The 21,504-nt window shown below is 31.3% G+C and overlaps 3 protein-coding genes and 1 pseudogene across 3 annotated transcripts; 3 read left to right on the top strand and 1 right to left on the bottom strand.

The window, feature by feature from the left end:
* Nucleotides 1-318: 318 nt before the first annotated feature.
* Nucleotides 319-1,242, top strand: LOC149880243 (uncharacterized; annotated as a pseudogene).
* A 4,451-nt stretch (nt 1,243-5,693) lies between these two features.
* On the top strand, nt 5,694-7,668 carry LOC149880244 (uncharacterized). Its single transcript, XM_090071043.1, has 2 exons — nt 5,694-5,900; nt 5,969-7,668. Exons 1-2 carry the CDS (start codon nt 5,800-5,802, stop codon nt 6,672-6,674), a joined length of 807 nt encoding a protein of 268 aa, XP_089927169.1. The 5' UTR covers nt 5,694-5,799; the 3' UTR covers nt 6,675-7,668.
* A 4,142-nt stretch (nt 7,669-11,810) lies between these two features.
* LOC149880245 (uncharacterized) lies at nt 11,811-15,640 on the top strand. Its single transcript, XM_090070006.1, has 5 exons — nt 11,811-11,971; nt 14,224-14,571; nt 14,714-14,766; nt 14,859-15,082; nt 15,413-15,640. The coding sequence occupies exons 1-5, from the start codon at nt 11,811-11,813 to the stop codon at nt 15,584-15,586; spliced, it is 960 nt and encodes a 319-aa protein (XP_089926132.1). The 3' UTR covers nt 15,587-15,640.
* Nucleotides 15,641-16,378: 738 nt separating this feature from the next.
* LOC149880246 (uncharacterized) lies at nt 16,379-21,301 on the bottom strand. Its single transcript, XM_090070007.1, has 6 exons — nt 21,141-21,301; nt 18,539-18,886; nt 18,344-18,396; nt 18,028-18,251; nt 17,538-17,697; nt 16,379-16,524 (listed from the first exon to the last, which is right to left on the bottom strand). Exons 1-6 carry the CDS (start codon nt 21,299-21,301, stop codon nt 16,379-16,381), a joined length of 1,092 nt encoding a protein of 363 aa, XP_089926133.1.
* Between the last annotated feature and the right edge of the window lie 203 nt (nt 21,302-21,504).

The raw sequence follows: 21,504 nt of genomic DNA on the forward strand, positions 1-21,504 counted from the left end.
GTTATTGATGATGTTAGATGATGTTAGTTATTTTTGTTGTTGTTGTATTTTATTTAAAACATAAGAATTTCCTTAAGGTATAATGCCTCAATGCAGTTTTAGTATTAATAACGATGATTCAAGAAATTGCTTTACTAAGATTATCTTTATAAATAAATTTATAAAACTAAATTTATCATAATGACAAATTTACTTTGTGATGTGTCATTTTTTCCTGTTTATAACTATCGTGAATGGCAATATTTACAATATTGCATTGCATTAATATATTAATGCAATACAATATTGTGCTTTTAAGAAACAGTACTCTTTTTTAGAAAAAAGTTCTTTTTATACCATGGAAAGATGTTCAAGAACACAGCGTCGTAAAGTACAAAAAATTGTTAGCACAATGCTAACTAAAATAAGTCAAGATAATTTAATGAATGAAGAAGTGATATTAAACGATGCGATTGAAATTATATCTACACGCGACTCACATGTATTCTGTAAATGGGGTGATGAAATAACGGAAATCGAATAGCCACAAAATGCATTTACAGAAATTCCATCATATTGAGCTTGTTCAACTTTAAATAATGATTTTGTTTAAAATGACTTATCAGAATTTAGCAATAATTCTGATAATGAGTCAATTTCAAGTTCATTGAGCAGTGATGACTACATTATACAAGAAGAACTTCCGCTATGGATAACAGAATTCAATGTTTCCCATAGGGCTGTTAATGCTTTGTTAAAAATATTTCAAAATGTGAGCTTTATTAAAAGCACCATCTAGTGTTTTACAAAAAGTAGTTAAAGGGGGTGTGTATCATCATGTTGGAGTTGAAAATGCCATTAGAAGGCTCCTACAAACATAAAAGTTGCTTGCTGATTGTCTAAATCTAAGACTAAATAGCTCAAATGCGTAGCTCAAATGTGCAGCTATGGCCTATTTTAGGTTCTATAATTGAAGTATCTTTAAATGATGTGTTTATTATTGGACTGTATTAAGGTATAACAAAGCCATCTTCACTGTTTGATTATTTAAACGATTTTGTTACAGAAATGAAACAACTGGGTGTTGAAGATATACATTGCTTAGATAAACACTATGCAGTTACTATAAATGATATTATTTGTGATGCACCTGCAAGAGCCTTTATAAAATCTGAAAGAAGGAGTTTATTGGGTCCAAAAAGAAGGAGTTTATTGGGTCCAATATGGGCCAACCATCGAATACGCCATATAGGTCAAAGTTAGTAAAAGAAAATGGGAGTTTATTGGGTCCAATATGGGCTAACTCTAAAAAATTATGCTTGGGTCAAGGTAAATCAAAGAAAATAGGAGTTTGTTGGGTCCAATATGGGCGAACCATGAAAAACTCTGTTAAGAAAAACAAAATAAAAACAGGAGTTTGTAGGGTCTAATATGGGCTAACTATATGGACTAGCCCATATAGGACCCGTTGATAAACTGCGGACAAATTTTTATGAGTCTCATATAGGCTTCCAACATAGGCCCCATTAAACAGCCCACATGGGTCCGATATATGACCCATGTACCATTGTTTACTGAGTTACTTTTGTACTTTGCAAAAAAAAAAACGGTACCAACTTTAGTATTTGATTTATAGAGGCGGACAACTGGAAAATGTGCTAGATACCAACTATCGGATACATTTTTGTTATCGACTTTCTCTAAGTATCCTTTCCGTTGATATTGCTTTATAACGATATTATAGTTACTTAGGAGACTTTCGTTTTTCGTTAGATATTTTTCCGTGTTTACCAAACGGTTTAATGCTCTTTTATAATTGTTATCGAAATGTCTTCTTTCCAGAGCTTTTTCAGTTTGTATCTACCGTTGTTCATTTTTAGAGATTCTGCATTACATTTAGTGCTTTAATATCATCTGTTCTCATTGTATTTCCTCTTTGCAAAACTTTATCTTCTTCAACTTCCCATAACCTTTTTAGGTTGTTATTGAGGTCTGTCAAGTCCTTGTTACATGATGCTAATTTCATAAAGTGTGTTGATAAGTACCCAAGCTCTTTAGTTTTTTTAGCTTTTTTTAGTTTTATCATTGCTATTTCGTGTAATAATTTATATTCTGTTGTTGCTAAAGCTTGATCGATGCACGCGTTAAACAAAGCTTCCAAATTTTCGTAAACTTTTTTATCGCCATTAGATGTTGGTAAGGAGACACAATTCAGCTTTTTCCATATATCTTGTCCAGTTTTGTTAGATTTCTCATCTGAACTATTAGTTACATTAACCCTTTTACCATGGTTGCTTGAAGACTTGATTGCCAGTTAATATGTTCTATCATTACTCATCCACCCAACTTCGCTATTATCTTCTTTGTTAATAGTATTTTCTAAATCAGTGTTACTTTTTTGTTCCGACCTTTGACGTTTTGTTTCAGATTTATTACTTATTTCTTTATACATTTATTAATATTGTCTAAAATTCTTCGCGTTGTTTATTGTCTATGAGATCGTTTATCGTCCATGAGATCGTCATTATATTTATCTGTCATGTCTGTCATTATATTTATCTTTCGTGTCTGTCATTATATTTATCTGTCATTTCTGTCATTATATTTATCTATCACGTCTGTCATTATATTTATCTTTCATTATATTTTGGTGTAGTCCATAAATAAAGTCATCATTTTAATGGAAATATTTACTTTTTTTAAGATTAGATTTTTGATTTTAGTTTTAAAAAAAACTTGAGGGATTCTCATAGAAAAATATCGATGACAAGATGAATTTCATTATCGAATTCCTTAGATAACTTTATAATTTCAATGGCAGTATAGAGAACTTGGAGTTCCATTTTTTTAGCCTAACTCTTTAGCCTAACTGGTTAAACAAGACTAAGAAAGGCTGAGTTGATTAAATTAATAAAGTCAATTGCATCTGTTGAAATATGCGCATCAGTTATTACATCGAACAAATCTTATTGGTCTGATTATTCACTTTCGTTTGATGACAGATTAAATTCAAAATCATTAACGTTTAAAGAGTTATGAAAAGAGGCGAATTACGAGGTTAGCCCAACAGGTTATTAAAGACTAAGAAAGACTGAGTTGATGAAGTATATTATATTACATCAAAGAAGAAAAGGGAGTTATGAAATAGTTTGTAAGTGTAACATTCATTAAAGCTGAATTAATGAAAAATTCTACAATTTAGAATCTTTTTTCAAAGCAATAAATGCTATAGTTACCTATTATTTCAAAAATGATGCAAATAAACAAAGAAAAGCAAATTCATAAATGTACATTTCAAAAAAATAAAAAAATCGACATCTATATGATTGAGGAAGATGTTGATTTTTATTCTAAATTAGTCGAGGATTTAAAAAAAACCAAATGCTATTTTGATAAAACTCACACAAAAAATACATCTATCAAAAATAGAGTTTTATTTCAACATTTCTACATATCATACAAAATCGTGGCAACAAAGAATTGTACAGCTTTCTTCAGAATGGCGTTTTAGATAACACAATACATAGCTGTAAATAGATAAAAAAAAACAATAAAAAAAAACATTGTTTTACTTTTGAATTATAAAAACAGGGGGAACAGTTACCAAATAATATAATATTCATTATAATATTAATAATGTAGTACGCATGAATATTCTATACAAAGGAATATTTTACACAAACAGAGTCGTCGGGTTACATTGGGCAAGCTGATCATTTTACGAAGGCCTCAGCTAATGTGATTCCCACACCTTCGAACACATTGTTGTGTAAGATGATTGTATAGTAGTTGCTCAGTCGCGCTCCTCTCTAAATGAGCTTCGAGCGGGAGTTTCCTTCTGAGCACTCTGACGTGGTACAAAATTTTGTACCAAATCAATAATGTGAATAACCTTTTGAAAAAGTGCAACTGTCTTTCCTGAAACACTTAAAAGAGAGACAGATGGCAGAAGAAGGTACCTCGTGCGCATTAGAGAGAACGGCCTTTTTTTTATGTTAGATGTTTTGGAGGTTGCAGAAAAACTAGACTTAAAGAAAAAACTCAAGGAAAAAAACTTTATTCTAAACTGTTATTCTTTAAGGTGTTAAAAACCCATCAAGGGACGGGAATTGAATATTAGTCTAGTCTATGTACAGTCCTCATTGAAAGTTATTATTTTATCTCGGAGCATTCTATCAAGTCATTTTTGTCAATTGATGTTATCCCTGTCGGACTGAAAAAATCCTAATATAAGTATAATCTCTAAATAAAAAAAAATATAGTTCGCCAAGCCACTCAGTGGCCTAAAAAGTGTGAACAAGGGCTCTAAGCTGATATGGAGCCCAATCTCATCATGGTGGTTTCAAATCGGCTTTTTAAATCTACTGGAAAAAGTCGTAAAAGTTCCTAAAAAGAAAATGAAAACAATAAGAAAAAAAAAAAAAAATTTGAGCAGCTCTTATACAGTTCCTTCGAAAAGTTGGTATTGATTTTGATTGGTATAAGATTTTCTACCAAAATGGTCTGCAATATCTACAGATATTAAATTGAAGTTTGAAACCTTAACCAATCAATAGTTTCGCTGACAATTGACAAACATCAATGCTGTAGAGGAATTTCACTTCTTTTTTAATAACATAATAATATTACTAGTAATGTTAAAACGCTTGCTCGGTGCAGAAGTCATTAGAATACAGAAAATATTGAGTTAGTTCGGCAAAGATGGAAAGTGTGGTCTGGTTACTATTCTACTAACTTAATGAAATAACGTTTGGATTTTTAACGTGTTCGGTAAGACCAAGACGTTTTATAGTTCCAATTCTAGTTATGCATGCTTCATTTCTATAAACAATATTCAGACCTGTATTTACAGGCTCCTGTATTGTATTTACACTTGGTAAGAAACATTTAAGAGACTACGTATGAGACATTTATAGTAATTTACGCATAAACTCAAATCCATAATGCCTCGAAATTCAAGCATAATATGGATTGACTTTCGAGGCTAGTGAAAGTCTTATATAAATACAAATGATACATGTTAAAACTAACCAATCAACATTCTTATTAATAACTTATCTTTTAGTAATTGTGTCTGTATCAAACAAAGCACAGATATGCCATGCCTGAAACTATGGTTTACCTGTGAATTGGCACATAATTCCCGCGGGTTTTAATATTAATAAATGAGATGGGTTATAATAAAAGCTGGGTTATGATATTTAGCACAATAGTTTTAGTTGTCGATTTTTAAACAAATGTATGAAGCTACAAAGATGGGTGCTATTTAGTTACTTTCTTTACTATTCAAAATAGAAATTGATTTCGACAACATTGGTAAATAACTTTATTCATACATAATATATATATATATATATATATATATATATATATAAAAATATATATAAAAATATATATATATATATATATATATATATATATATGAGACCGTCAGCTTCAAAACCGGCCCTTTGACATTTTTTTCGATTTTGAATGAAGCACGCTAAATGTTTCGTAATGGCTCGCATTATATTGAAAAATTAAAAAAATGATGCAAAACCTGTTCAACCCTATAGTTTTTACTATGTAAAATTCAGCAAATGGTTCAAAACTGGCTCTTTTTGTTTGCGCAGCTGCTTCAAAACAGTTTATTATTTCAGCCAATAGGAAAGCACTTATCATACCACGTGATCACAACAGCTGATATTGAAAATACTTTCGTTTTTAATGCTTTTATCCTCTGGAAATTGCAAATTCTTCGTGATTTGTCTTGTAAGTAATAGAAAAAGTAGAAAATATTTATGAAATATTAATTAACTAAACATTTACAGACTTTTTGCGATGGAAAACGATCGAAAAGTAAGAAAAACAAGCAGACTGCAGTCACGCAAACGCGTGGCAGACCCCAAAAACACAAAACGAGCAAGGGAGAAGAAAGCTAGGTGTGCATTACTGATGAAGTATTGTTTGTAATTATGTTTATTAACTTTTAACTTCTATTTTTCTGCAGGCATTCAAAGAAGAGTCCACCAAAAATCCCTTCATGCAAGCACAAATTGGGTGCTTTCCAATGTCACTGCCTGTCACAGAGTGATGTCATCACTTTCAATGAGCGATTTTATCAAACAAGTAAGAAAATGGACCAGGACAACTTCATTTTGAAGCATTGTTCATCCCTACAGCCGAAACGTGTTAAAGGTGAATCAAATAGGAAAAGAGAATTTACTGTAAAATATTTTGTTACAAAGGCTGTCTCTTCCTCTATAAGAATACCAGTTTGTAGGAGAACATTTATGGGAATATTAGGCATAAAAAAACATAGACTGCTTGGAGTTATCAGTAGATATCAAAAATCTGGTACTTCAGCCAAAGAAAGTAGAGGTGGAGACAGGAAAGCAGAGAAGTTTGTTGAGAAAAAAGAGAAAGTAAATAAATTCATAGAATCATTTCAAGTTAGTGAAAAGCACTACTGTAGGTCACACTCAAAATGTAGGCAGTACTTCCCAGCTGAACTCTCAACTGCTGCAATGTGGAGGATGTATAACAAAAAGTGTGATAGTCAATTAAAAGTTACCTATTGGTTTTTTACTAATATATTCAATACAGAGTATAATCTAGGTTTTGGGACCCTTAGAGTTGACACCTGCTCTGCATGTTCTGAACTTAAAACTAGAATCAAAAATACAAAAGATCTCCAAGCGGAAGAGAAAAAATAGTTTTAAAATTAAACATCCATTGCCAAAGAGCTGATGCTTATTTTGACAAGCTGAGGGAAGAAAGTGATGACCTTGTTACCCTCTCATTTGATTGTGAGAAGAACCAAGTCTTACCTAAACTATCAGATCAAGCTGCATATTATAGGAGGCAGCTCAACTTTTATAATTTTACAATTGTAAAAGGGAGCTCACATAATACACTTAACAAAGAAAATATTGATTCTCACTATTGGATAGAGGGGGAGCAATCTAAGTGATCAAATGAAATTGCATCTGCTTTTTATTTTTCTCTAAATAATTTAAGCATGTCTAGCAACATAAAAAGATTCAGATTGTGCTGTGATGGATGCCCTGGGCAAAATAAGAATACAGTAATGATTGGTATGATCAGTTATTGGCTCCACAATAAAGCTCATCCTCATATTCAAACAGTGGAACTGGATTTCCCAGTAACAGATCACTCCTTTATCCCTCCAGATAGGGTGTTTGGCACCATTGAAAAGGTCATTAGTAATAAGGAGACCATTGTTAGCCCCAAAGAGTATGTGGAGGTCATTGAAAAACATTCTGCAGTTTTCCACTTAGGAGAAGATTATGAAATTTTTGATTGGAAAAGTTATTTGAAAACAGTTCTAAGAAATAATGTTTCTTGGCATTTCAAAATAGCTAGTTGTAAAAGAATCATTGTGTTAAAAAGACCAAGAATTATTGAGGTGAGAGGTGAACCTTTTTATACAGTAGAAGTTAAAAATTCAGTTTTTTACGACAACGACGATAAGGTCAAACCGTGAGGTAAACTAGCACGTTTAGACATTATTCGATGTCTTGCAGAGTTGGGTAAATAAATGCAAGTTAGAAAGTAAGTATAAAATTTAGTAAAAGGCGAAATATTTAGGTATGTTACAAACACAGTTTATTTTCAGATAAATTGCTAAATGGGGGTTTTAAAATAGAGGGGAATGGTGAGAGCCATGCAACATAAAAGTTTTAAAAATTTGGTTTTCGTTAGTTAAAAAATTTTCCCGAAAAAACTGAGTTGTTGTAGAAGGAGGAGCGTTTTAATAATTTCTACTTCACCATTTAGAATATATGCTGCTCAACAGATTTAAAGTATTATTTCAAATACACGCTTACACGACCGTAAAATATTTGTCCAACATTTCTGTCACAAACCAATCAAGTTGATTGAATGCCTCATTATATAAATTCTAAGGATTTTTTGAAAAACACATTTTATTTAAAAAAAAAAATGGTTTGAAACATGCCTCAGAGTGTTATCTCACTTAAGTTGAACAAACTTAAACAGAGAAGTAGTTAATGATGGCGACATCATAGCTTAATGCAGGCCTTACAAGACACATTTGACCTCTAGCTTTAATTAAGATCTGGCAACATTCTTAAACACACGATTTTGTAAATGCTAACTTGTATTTCCGAACTGCATTTTACAGCTCTGTAAATACAGACTTTTTCAAATTTATTTCTATAAGCTCTAAATATTCTTAGTAATTACGAACAATTAAAAATAAAAAATTGTAAATAAAAATTAACAAATCCATTTAGTAGAATCGAATACTCCTAAATGATTTTTGATTTAAGTTAAGCACTTATCCTGAGTTGAGCACTTATCCTGATATTAAGCCTGTTTAGGCCCTTAATTTTATTATAAAAAGTTATGATTTTTCAGTGGCTGGCTCTGTACCTACAGAAAGAGATCCAAACTTAGGTTAGTAAATATTTTGTGTAAAACCCTAATCTATTTACAGGCATAGTCAGAGTTTTTAATGAGTTTCATATGCTGATAATAAAGTTAAAGAAAGTCCGCTTCGATTTCATTTTCGCACAACTTTGAAGATCTCAAAAAAAATGTATTATTTTAAAAGTTCTTGTTTTTCAAACCTTTTTAGCTTATCTTAATGGAGTTTTTTTTTATAACAAAAACTAAACTGTTTCTGAAACTAAAATTTAAGCACTTTTAGAAAAAATATCAAATTCGTTCCTCAACCAAATTTTTAAGTTAACGAAATATTGAACTAAAAAAGTGAGATATTTTAATTAAGTACGTAAATAGGCGACAGCTGCTCTTAGTTTTTACCTGTCGTGTCTAATAAAACTGTTCAAACTTTGGAGATTACATCGGCAATGACTCATTTGCTATAACAGTTCTAACGATTAGAATTGACTTAGGTATAAAAAGACAGGACAGACACCCACCTACCAAAAACGTTTATGAACTGCTATTAAGTAATGTAATGCCATAAAAGTGATCTGGACGAGGGAGTCAATGAAATCATGCACGGTTTTTCCGGGCTATCTTGTATGTGTCAGGAGCTTATCGACATAGCTGATATTCCACAAAAATTAATATGTGTCTGAAAGGTATTTCTAATAATACCTTAAACACAAAAGAAATGTTGACATTTATTAAGTAAGACAAAAAGAAACGATGTCTTTTATTAATTAGTGAGATTTTTTCTTTAATCTATAGAGATTAATAAAACTCATCGCATTTAATTTCTACCTGATAAAACTAATTAAATGTGTCAACTAGCAATGTAAACATAACATTAAAAAATATGACATTGAAAGTATTTTTATATATTTGTATCATAGCTCTGCAGACTAAAACAAGTTCAAAATACAAACATTACAGGAGAGATAAAATTTGTATCATAGCTAAAGGTTTAACTTAAGGAATTATCAATGGTTCATGGGATATTTTTTGTGCCACGCCTTCAAAAAAAAGGCAATTTAAAAAAAAATGACAATTTCGAACTTTTTTTTTTTTTCAATAGCTTGCACAGTTTGTATTGCTGAAATAATTTTGGTCACTTCAAAACCAAAACCTTTCTTATTCGGCCTCTATTTCGGATTATCTCTCACGCAATGATAGCACCCTTCAACGCAGTACTCTAACGCCTATCAAACTACACGCCTTTAATCTCTCCGAGCAGTTCTCAGCCGCCTGGCTGGTGGCTTAACTTCACGTACTATGCCATCTATCAAAGACATGCATGATGGTTGCACAAAACCATATGCCTTTTAATTCGATGACTCTTTTGTTAAACACCCTACGCCCTTCGTGCTTCCCCCAATGAGTTTATCCCCAAACTCAAATTAACAAACCTTAACACCCAAACACCCAATTCTCAAACCCTGACAATTCAATAGTGCCATCCCGGCATTACTTGTTAACGACAGTTAACGAGAGTTATAAAATTCATAAAAATAGACATGTTCCCAAAGATGTAGGGAATTATATTAACCTTCCTTGAAACACTAATGAGTAACTGCTTTCTTTAAGAGCTTTATATTACTTTTCCCGTCTGTGAATCATACAATTTACAAACTCCACTCCCTTTTTATACAGTTTTCCAACCGCGTAACCTTCTCTGAGACAAAGAATTAGATAATGGATTTGCTCACTTTGCAAAATAAAAAATGCGCCAAAAATAGATCTTATTCATTTGAACTTTCTTCTTGTGAGTCTTGAGTAACATGCTTTTTCTTAAAGTTAAAGTATTTATTTCAAAAAAATAAATATTTTTTATTTACTAATTAATAGTGCCATGTGCTTATCTATTACTTTTTAGATTATATATATATATATATATATATATATATATATATATATATATATAAATTTAAATCCACCAATAAATATTTGATAAAAGATAAAAATTATGTATAAGCTTCAAAAGTGCACGTAAAGACAGGATTATTGCTGTATGGAGACAAGCTGAATTCCACATAATGACTGGATTATTGTTTAACTGAGAGGAGTTATTTTGTCAGATGAAACTCTTTTTGGCTTTAAATGCGCTCGAAAACTCTGTGTTGATAAATTTATAAAATGAAATGATGAAATTAAAAGAAGAGTATATAATGATGAAGCTTGCCTTTTCGAATGCGTTTAAGAAGCGTGAAATAGCTTAGAACCATTGTTATTAACAAGGCTTGCTGATAGCATGCCTCTGAGAATTTAAGCAGTTCTCGCAGCAAAGGTGCTTTAATACTTTAAAAGGCGCTTTGATACTTTAAATAAAATCACTCGTTAAATGTTTATTTTTTTTTAGTTTCACTTTGAATATTTGTAAAAAAAAACACCCACACAAAAGTTCTAGGCCAGTTTTTTTGACATTCTCTGTAAATAATATAGATAACTTGCACAACACTGTCTTTTGTAGTGCAACAATCATAACAAAAAAAACTAGTTGAGCAGTCGTAACAATAAAAATTTGTGATGTGAATGGAGACGTATTGGAGGTCAATAAATGCTCACGTTGGTTTAGAAAGTTTTCCAATGTTGATTTTGAGTTGTCTGATGCTAATCGAAGTGGGCGGTCAGTATGTTTTGATAATGACGCTTTAAAAACTTTGGTGGAAGTGAATCCCAATCTGAGTGTGCAGGAAACAGCAACCACTATACAATCTACTTGGTCAACTGTTCAAAAACATTTTTTTCACTATACGCCGTTCTTTAACATTTATCAATGAGGGTAGCCAGCCTTTGATCATATACAGGGTGCGGCAGCGATTTGCGAACTGACTTTTAGCTAGGTTTTGTTTTATAAATAAAATACTTTCGCAATTTGTTTTTGTTGGTTAATGAACAATGACCGTCTTAGATTTGAATAAAGTTGCGAATTGTAAAAGCTTTAGTTGAAGGTTTTGCAGTGGAAGCCAAAAGAACCGATTTTTTAATTTAATTCTAGTGGGTTTGCCTGAAAAAGAAGTGATTCGTAATTCTGGAGTATCTAAAACTTCATTTTATAAAGTCAAAATACGTGACAGGGATGAAAGAGCCAAAATGCTCCTCTCCAGAGAACAAAAAGTTGATAAAATGTTCACAGTAAAGCTCAAAAATTATGTTGAAAAAGAATCCTGTTTTATCCATCAGAAAGACAGCAAAACTGTTCAATGTTGATGAGAAAACAGTCAGAAGAACTCTAATAACACTTCGAAAAGTCAGTGTGGCCCAATCTTCATATCAACTTTTGAGAGAAAGACTAAAAACTTTACGACTGGATTTATCAAAGAAGCTTCTAAATCAGCTAAAATGCCATGCTTCGTCAAAAGTTAAAGTTTTCTTAGATGAAAAATATTTTAGTGTTGACGAAGGGCTCAATAGGCGAAATGACAGATTTATCGCAGAAGGGTGAAAAAGCACCACCTGTGTGTCACACCCATTACCCTCAGCCCATCATGATGCTAGAAAGCATCAATTCAAATGAAGAGAAATGTTCACCAATCTACATTAATGAGAAAGAAAAAGTTACCTCTAATGTGCATATCAGGTTGGAAAACAATTATATCTTTCAACAGGATAATTCACTTTGTCATGGGTCCAGAAAGATACAACAATATCTTCATGACTATATGACTAATTTTACGCCCAAACACTTTTGGCTACCATCCAGCCCCATCTGAATCCCCTTGACTATAGTGTGTGGAGTGTAGTTGAGAAAAGAGTTTGCAAAAAGGCCCACTTAAGTGTTAACTTACTAAAGTCCTCTATTACTCATGCTTGGAACTTAATGTCAAGAGACTATGTAATCAGCACCTGCCAGTCCTTCCGTCCTAGGGTTGAGAAAGTGATCAAAGAAAAGGCTAACCTAATTGAATAATAATGTGGGAAAAGCATTTATCTTCAACTTTTCTACCGTTAATATTCCATGAATATAATTTTTTAATGCTTTAAAAATTAATTTTAAAAATAGTTCTAAAAAATTCCCGATATGCTCCAACATTCTGTATTAACTGTAGATTGGTGTCCTGCTAGTCCGGTTGAGCAGTTGATTTTTTTACTTGCTTTTACATTTAATAGCTAAGTTTGTTTATTTCTTGATATTAACTGGATGTAAATTAATAGAATTTTAGAAACAATAGCAAATGAACTAAAGGAAGTTTTACGAACTACTTGGCCTAATGAATCAACTCCAAAACTACATATTTTCTAAAACCACCTGGGGGTGTTTTTGAATAAATGGGTAGTTTGCCTCGAATTATGCAGGGAGAAGGTGGCGAGAGTGTTATTGGAGAATTATTGTTAATATAGGAAGAATATTCTCAAGCATGTCTTGAAGCCAAAAACTAGAATGCTGATACTTTTTAGTATTTAAGAGACCATTACACAAAAAAGAACCTAACTTTTTTTTTCAATTTAAAAACCACCCATCATCTCTCAATAAAAGAAAGTTGAACATAAATGATATACTGTTCAGTTATTGTTACATATATATATATATATATATATATATATATATATATATATATATATATATATATATATATATATATATATATATATATATATATATATATATATATATATATATATATATATATATACTGTAACGCGCAAAAGTATGTAAACAGCTGAGTTTTTCAGGTTTCTTTATCATAACTTTTTAACTTAAATAAATGAAACTTTTAACAAATGTTCCAATAATGTGATTAAATATTGTAAATAACTCAAAAAAATGATAAGTTCAAAAAAGAAGTGCTGTTTTTTATTCCTCCACAATAATTCATCACAGCACATTAGGATTTTGTTGGATAGCCTCAAGATTTTAAAATTGCTTAAAAAAAACAAGGTATAGAGTCAACTAAGTTGATCACTTGAATATTTGAACATCCCCGTAAGCAAGCCCACCTAGAGCCGATTGTAGGCAACCTCACTTCGGTCCTAAGTGTGTCTGATGTTTGGTTTTTTTGCGGGACTAATATGGGCAAACACAATTAACAAATAGTGAGCACAACTTTACGGGACCGGTCTGGTTTTAATATGGGCTTCCCATATATAAATTTAGAAGTGGGCAAGTCCACATAAGGCCTATTATAGGCTGAATTATATAGGTCATAAGTGTGTTTGATAGTTGGTTTATTTATGGGACCAATGTGGGCAAACGGAACAAAAAAAATGTTAAAAAGCAAGATAATTCAACTTTACTGGACCTGTGTGGTTTTAACGTGGGCTTATCTTAGGGAGCGAAAACCCGACACGAATACCAGCGGGTACTCGTAGACGGGTAATTTTAATAACTTTAGTTACCCGATATCCAAGCCTTCGGGTCGGGTATTACCCGATTTAAACTAACCAAGTATTACCCGTAGAAGTACCCGATTAACGGGTAATTTTATTACACGATTTCGTTACCCGAAAATCGGGTAATAAAATTACCCGATAATTCGGATAATAAAATTACTCGAAATCAGGTAATAAACCCGATCCTCGAACCGAAATTTTCGCGCTATCGGGTATTTTCGTTCATTTTTTTTTTTTTTTTCTGTGCTTTTCCAAAATTTAAATTTATTTCAATTCTTTTAATATCACATTTATTTCTATTTATTAGTTCCACCCAGCTTGTGTAAGTATTAATTTTTAACTAATTTAAAGTTAATACTTACATGGAGTGGGTGGAACTAATACTCCATGTAAGTATTAATTCCACCTACTCCATATAAGTAATAATTTTTAATTGAATAATTTCAAATGTTTTTAAACTATTTTAGAAAACATTTGGTGATAATTACATTTATTTTTTAGGATTGCAACTAGAAAAATTTCATCAGATTTTGAATCTGAAATGGAATTTGAAAATGACATTAATTATTTCCCTTTTAAGAAAAAAAAATTAGCTGGGAAAACTCAACTTAGTGCCACAACTCAAATTCTTCCCCCTTTATTTTCTGTGCCATTTTCTGTCACGGCGTCAAGTTCACCAACATTAATAACAACTTTACCGATTATGCCTATATCTTATGAAACACCATTTTCATCTCTTGACATAGCAGCATTGATGACACCAACCCAGTGTACTAGTTTATCAAACACGTCAACAGGTTGTATGTCAAAGACGGTAACAACGACATCACCAGTTTCAAATATTGGTGAGTTACATAATTTAAAAAACTCATAAGGATGTCTACCTTGCATATTTTTTAATGCATTTGATCTCAAGCTGAATCAGCTGTTAGTAATTTGATTTTTATTATTTATGATTTATGGCATTATAGTACAGTTAACACTATTTTAGATGTTTTACAGTACAAAACATTGGGAGTGCATTATCTTGCAGTAATATATCTAGTAAGTGATTATTGATTGTTGATTACTTGGTTTTTTTCAGATTAAAAGACTATATATGTGATAATGTAAGTAATTATTTACACTTTACCAAGATCAAACAATGCATGGATTGGTGGTACAGTTACTGAAAGTGTGTGTGGATATTCAGCAAACCCAGACTATCCACACCAATATGCTAAATGCTATCCTTAGTCAAGGGAATAAAATGGTACAGGCTTCACGTTTACCAGACGGGATAATATTTCCGATGGACACTATGGAAGCTTTTGATGCAATTAAAATGAAGCTAAAATATATCAATATTGCAAACATAATTGTAAGATAATACTTATGACCTAGATATTAGTTTAATTTACAGTTCAATATAAAGTAGGAAAGCAATATAAATGAGTAGAAGCAACTACTTATCTATATTTCTTTCCTATTTTATAATGAACTTTAAGCTTTGTTAATTTTAGCATAATATTTTTAGTCTATCGTATTTTAAGATTGCAATATCAGTATTCTGGTGTTTAGTAAATATCATGTATCATTCATACAAACTGTATATGCATTTTTGCTACTATATAATAAATTTTTAATTTTTATATTGTTTAAAAAAACCTTTTTTAGATTATCTTAATGTGTTTGATTAAATGTTTTGCAGGTTAACTTTCTAGCCGGTATCGGAGGGAGAAAAGTCGACGAAGCTGTTCGCCGTATGATGCAGCAGTTGTTTAACAATAACTTAGCTCTGCAATTTAATTGTCAGCGAGGGCAGTCAAAAAAAGTGTTAAAGGGTACTGAGCTATTTCAAGTGATTTATAGTGAGTATTCATAGTTTTAAATAAATTTTGGTAATATTTCTCTGCTATTTTGCCAGATATTAAATACAATTGAACATATGTAAATTTTGTTTGGTTAGTTTTAAAAATTGTGCACTCTATTGTTATGTTTAGTAAAAACCCTTATGGTTTGCTTGTAAGAAACCTTGCTTTCTACAGCAGGGTAAAATTGTTTTTAGTCAAAAGTTAAAGAACTTTTGGCGAAAAAACTTGAAAAACTTAGTTGTTTATAAACTTTAGTCCGCGGTTTATCAACGGGTCCTATATGGGCTAGTCCATATAGTTAGCCCATATTGGATCCAACAAACTCCTATGTTTTTATTTTATTTTTCTTAACAGAGTTTTTCATGGTTTGCCCATATTGGACCCAACAAGCTCCTCTTTTCTTTTATTTACTTTGAGCCAAACATAATTTTTTATGGTTACCCCATATTGGACCCAATAAACTTCTATTTTCTTTTATTAACTGTGACCTACATGGCGCATTCGATGGTTGGCCCATATTGGATCCAATAAGCTCCTTTTTTTTGGGACCTATATGAAACTTTAGTTAGTCAATCCATATGGATTCCAATATATATTGGTATCAATAAACTACTATGTTAAATATTTAACTTGACCAATAGATCAAGTTAAATATTTAACAACTAAACTCTTACGTTCTCATATATACATATGCATATATATATATATATATATTGGATAAAAACAATAAATAATATGTTGAGAATAATATATATTTCCTGTCAATGTAAATATTATATTATACAAAAAAAAGTATGAATAAATTAGAGCTTGTTAGACTGTTTTCTTGCTTCGCCACGCTTAGTTCTATTACCATCTCGATCGCGAGCACCAATAAGCCATTTTGCAAGGGACATTTCGAAATCTTTCATCGTGCATGTCGACGTCAGTTTGTTAAGCTTTAAGGCTTCTATAAAAAATAATACATTTCCAGTAGTTAAAGAATCTTAAATACACAATATTCTTATCGTCTTTGAAAATCTGAACCAGGGCCGGATTAAGCCTTTTTAGTACCCAAGACACAAACCCACATCGGTTCCCCCTTCTGCCCGGGGCCCCTGATTTTTCGCTAACTGTGACCGCTGGTATGTTCAATATTATGCAAAGAAAACAGTTGTTAACAAATATATTTGTAGTTTGTACTACTATCACTCATATAAAACCTACAATAAAGTATTTCTGAATTAAAATTAATAGTTAATAAACTGAACACGCTTCATTTTGGGATCTGAAATTGAAAAAAGTATGCAAAAAGGTGTAAATAAAAATGATTAAATAATGTAAAACGAAAATGTAATTTACATAAAAATTAAAAAATTATGCAAAATAAGGCTAAAAAACAACAAACGTAAGGTGTAAGCTCCTATAAATAAATCCTTAATATCAGAATCAATAAAAATGATAAAACAAATGATAAAGCGGCTTTAATAATAGTTTCACGTTGTTAATAAAAAAAATTGCCTCAAGTGAAGTCGTTAAAGCGCAAAAAAAGTCATTAAAGCGCGAAAAAAATAATTAGTTTAAAAAAAAGCTAAATAGAAAAAACCTGCTCATTCATAGCTTAATTTTTAAGCATTCAAGATTTTACCAAACTTGAATGTGAATTTTTATTATAAAGTATTTCTTCATTTTCATAGCACTTGTTCTATTTTCAGTTGTTTCTGGACTTATATTTGTTAAAAAAAATATTTCTTGAGGACTTGTGGTGCCACCAAACGCTTGGTGCCCGAGGCAAATGTCTTGTTTGCCTAATGGTTAATCCTAGCCTGATCTGAACCATAAGGGTTTTTACTAAACATAACAATAGAGTGCACAATTTTTAAAACTAACCAAACAAAATTTACATATGTTCAATTGTATTTAATATCTGGCAAAATAGCAGAGAAATATTACCAAAATTTATTTAAAACTATGAATACTCACTATAAATCACTTGAAATAGCTCAGTACCCTTTAACACTTTTTTTGACTGCCCTCGCTGACAATTAAATTGCAGAGCTAAGTTATTGTTAAACAACTGCTGCATCATACGGCGAACAGCTTCGTCGACTTTTCTCCCTCCGATACCGGCTAGAAAGTTAACCTGCAAAACATTTAATCAAACACATTAAGATAATCTAAAAAAGGTTTTTTTAAACAATATAAAAATTAAAAATTTATTATATAGTAGCAAAAATGCATATACAGTTTGTATGAATGATACATGATATTTACTAAACACCAGAATACTGATATTGCAATCTTAAAATACGATAGACTAAAAATATTATGCTAAAATTAACAAAGCTTAAAGTTCATTATAAAATAGGAAAGAAATATAGATAAGTAGTTGCTTCTACTCATTTATATTGCTTTCCTACTTTATATTGAACTGTAAATTAAACTAATATCTAGGTCATAAGTATTATCTTACAATTATGTTTGCAATATTGATATATTTTAGCTTCATTTTAATTGCATCAAAAGCTTCCATAGTGTCCATCGGAAATATTATCCCGTCTGGTAAACGTGAAGCCTGTACCATTTTATTCCCTTGACTAAGGATAGCATTTAGCATATTGGTGTGGATAGTCTGGGTTTGCTGAATATCCACACACACTTTCAGTAACTGTACCACCAATCCATGCATTGTTTGATCTTGGTAAAGTGTAAATAATTACTTACATTATCACATATATAGTCTTTTAATCTGAAAAAAACCAAGTAATCAACAATCAATAATCACTTACTAGATATATTACTGCAAGATAATGCACTCCCAATGTTTTGTACTGTAAAACATCTAAAATAGTGTTAACTGTACTATAATGCCATAAATCATAAATAATAAAAATCAAATTACTAACAGCTGATTCAGCTTGAGATCAAATGCATTAAAAAATATGCAAGGTAGACATCCTTATGAGTTTTTTAAATTATGTAACTCACCAATATTTGAAACTGGTGATGTCGTTGTTACCGTCTTTGACATACAACCTGTTGACGTGTTTGATAAACTAGTACACTGGGTTGGTGTCATCAATGCTGCTATGTCAAGAGATGAAAATGGTGTTTCATAAGATATAGGCATAATCGGTAAAGTTGTTATTAATGTTGGTGAACTTGACGCCGTGACAGAAAATGGCACAGAAAATAAAGGGGGAAGAATTTGAGTTGTGGCACTAAGTTGAGTTTTCCCAGCTAATTTTTTTTTCTTAAAAGGGAAATAATTAATGTCATTTTCAAATTCCATTTCAGATTCAAAATCTGATGAAATTTTTCTAGTTGCAATCCTAAAAAATAAATGTAATTATCACCAAATGTTTTCTAAAATAGTTTAAAAACATTTGAAATTATTCAATTAAAAATTATTACTTATATGGAGTAGGTGGAATTAATACTTACATGGAGTATTAGTTCCACCCACTCCATGTAAGTATTAACTTTAAATTAGTTAAAAATTAATACTTACACAAGCTGGGTGGAACTAATAAATAGAAATAAATGTGATATTAAAAGAATTGAAATAAATTTAAATTTTGGAAAAGCACAGAAAAAAAAAAAAAAAATGAACGAAAATACCCGATAGCGCGAAAATTTCGGTTCGAGGATCGGGTTTATTACCTGATTTCGAGTAATTTTATTATCCGAATTATCGGGTAATTTTATTACCCGATTTTCGGGTAACGAAATCGTGTAATAAAATTACCCGTTAATCGGGTACTTCTACGGGTAATACTTGGTTAGTTTAAATCGGGTAATACCCGACCCGAAGGCTTGGATATCGGGTAACTAAAGTTATTAAAATTACCCGTCTACGAGTACCCGCTGGTATTCGTGTCGGGTTTTCGCTCCCTAAGATAAGCCCACGTTAAAACCACACAGGTCCAGTAAAGTTGAATTATCTTGCTTTTTAACATTTTTTTTGTTCCGTTTGCCCACATTGGTCCCATAAATAAACCAACTATCAAACACACTTATGACCTATATAATTCAGCCTATAATAGGCCTTATGTGGACTTGCCCACTTCTAAATTTATATATGGGAAGCCCATATTAAAACCAGACCGGTCCCGTAAAGTTGTGCTCACTATTTGTTAATTGTGTTTGCCCATATTAGTCCCGCAAAAAAACCAAACATCAGACACACTTAGGACCGAAGTGAGGTTGCCTACAATCGGCTCTAGGTGGGCTTGCTTACGGGGATGTTCAAATATTCAAGTGATCAACTTAGTTGACTCTATACCTTGTTTTTTTTAAGCAATTTTAAAATCTTGAGGCTATCCAACAAAATCCTAATGTGCTGTGATGAATTATTGTGGAGGAATAAAAAACAGCACTTCTTTTTTGAACTTATCATTTTTTTGAGTTATTTACAATATTTAATCACATTATTGGAACATTTGTTAAAAGTTTCATTTATTTAAGTTAAAAAGTTATGATAAAGAAACCTGAAAAACTCAGCTGTTTACATACTTTTGCGCGTTACAGTATATATATATATATATATATATATATATATATATATATATATATATATATATATATATATATATATATATATATATATATATATATATATATATATATATATATATATATATATATATGTAACAATAACTGAACAGTATATCATTTATGTTCAACTTTCTTTTATTGAGAGATGATGGGTGGTTTTTAAATTGAAAAAAAAAGTTAGGTTCTTTTTTGTGTAATGGTCTCTTAAATACTAAAAAGTATCAGCATTCTAGTTTTTGGCTTCAAGACATGCTTGAGAATATTCTTCCTATATTAACAATAATTCTCCAATAACACTCTCGCCACCTTCTCCCTGCATAATTCGAGGCAAACTACCCATTTATTCAAAAACACCCCCAGGTGGTTTTAGAAAATATGTAGTTTTGGAGTTGATTCATTAGGCCAAGTAGTTCGTAAAACTTCCTTTAGTTCATTTGCTATTGTTTCTAAAATTCTATTAATTTACATCCAGTTAATATCAAGAAATAAACAAACTTAGCTATTAAATGTAAAAGCAAGTAAAAAAATCAACTGCTCAACCGGACTAGCAGGACACCAATCTACAGTTAATACAGAATGTTGGAGCATATCGGGAATTTTTTAGAACTATTTTTAAAATTAATTTTTAAAGCATTAAAAAATTATATTCATGGAATATTAACGGTAGAAAAGTTGAAGATAAATGCTTTTCCCACATTATTATTCAATTAGGTTAGCCTTTTCTTTGATCACTTTCTCAACCCTAGGACGGAAGGACTGGCAGGTGCTGATTACATAGTCTCTTGACATTAAGTTCCAAGCATGAGTAATAGAGGACTTTAGTAAGTTAACACTTAAGTGGGCCTTTTTGCAAACTCTTTTCTCAACTACACTCCACACACTATAGTCAAGGGGATTCAGATGGGGCTGGATGGTAGCCAAAAGTGTTTGGGCGTAAAATTAGTCATATAGTCATGAAGATATTGTTGTATCTTTCTGGACCCATGACAAAGTGAATTATCCTGTTGAAAGATATAATTGTTTTCCAACCTGATATGCACATTAGAGGTAACTTTTTCTTTCTCATTAATGTAGATTGGTGAACATTTCTCTTCATTTGAATTGATGCTTTCTAGCATCATGATGGGCTGAGGGTAATGGGTGTGACACACAGGTGGTGCTTTTTCACCCTTCTGCGATAAATCTGTCATTTCGCCTATTGAGCCCTTCGTCAACACTAAAATATTTTTCATCTAAGAAAACTTTAACTTTTGACGAAGCATGGCATTTTAGCTGATTTAGAAGCTTCTTTGATAAATCCAGTCGTAAAGTTTTTAGTCTTTCTCTCAAAAGTTGATATGAAGATTGGGCCACACTGACTTTTCGAAGTGTTATTAGAGTTCTTCTGACTGTT

This window comes from Hydra viridissima, unplaced genomic scaffold (assembly GCF_058129835.1).
Source record: "Hydra viridissima isolate aposymbiotic clone 2 unplaced genomic scaffold, HvirCarnegie_v1 scaffold_13, whole genome shotgun sequence".
In the NCBI taxonomy this organism is placed as follows: Eukaryota; Metazoa; Cnidaria; class Hydrozoa; order Anthoathecata; family Hydridae; genus Hydra; species Hydra viridissima.

Bases quoted from the DNA above. Each gene is read 5' to 3' on its own strand.
- LOC149880246 (XM_090070007.1), bottom strand. From the start codon at position 21,301: ATGACAGATTTATCGCAGAAGGGTGAAAAAGCACCACCTGTGTGTCAC. The intron at 18,252-18,343 runs GTAAGTGATTAT...CACTTTACCAAG, and splicing joins ATCTTGCAGTAATATATCTA to ATCAAACAATGCATGGATTG. The intron at 17,698-18,027 runs GTAAGATAATAC...AATGTTTTGCAG, and splicing joins TCAATATTGCAAACATAATT to GTTAACTTTCTAGCCGGTAT.
- LOC149880244 (XM_090071043.1), top strand. From the start codon at position 5,800: ATGGAAAACGATCGAAAAGTAAGAAAAACAAGCAGACTGCAGTCACGC. The intron at 5,901-5,968 runs GTGTGCATTACT...ATTTTTCTGCAG, and splicing joins GCAAGGGAGAAGAAAGCTAG to GCATTCAAAGAAGAGTCCAC.
- LOC149880245 (XM_090070006.1), top strand. From the start codon at position 11,811: ATGACAGATTTATCGCAGAAGGGTGAAAAAGCACCACCTGTGTGTCAC. The intron at 14,767-14,858 runs GTAAGTGATTAT...CACTTTACCAAG, and splicing joins ATCTTGCAGTAATATATCTA to ATCAAACAATGCATGGATTG. The intron at 15,083-15,412 runs GTAAGATAATAC...AATGTTTTGCAG, and splicing joins TCAATATTGCAAACATAATT to GTTAACTTTCTAGCCGGTAT.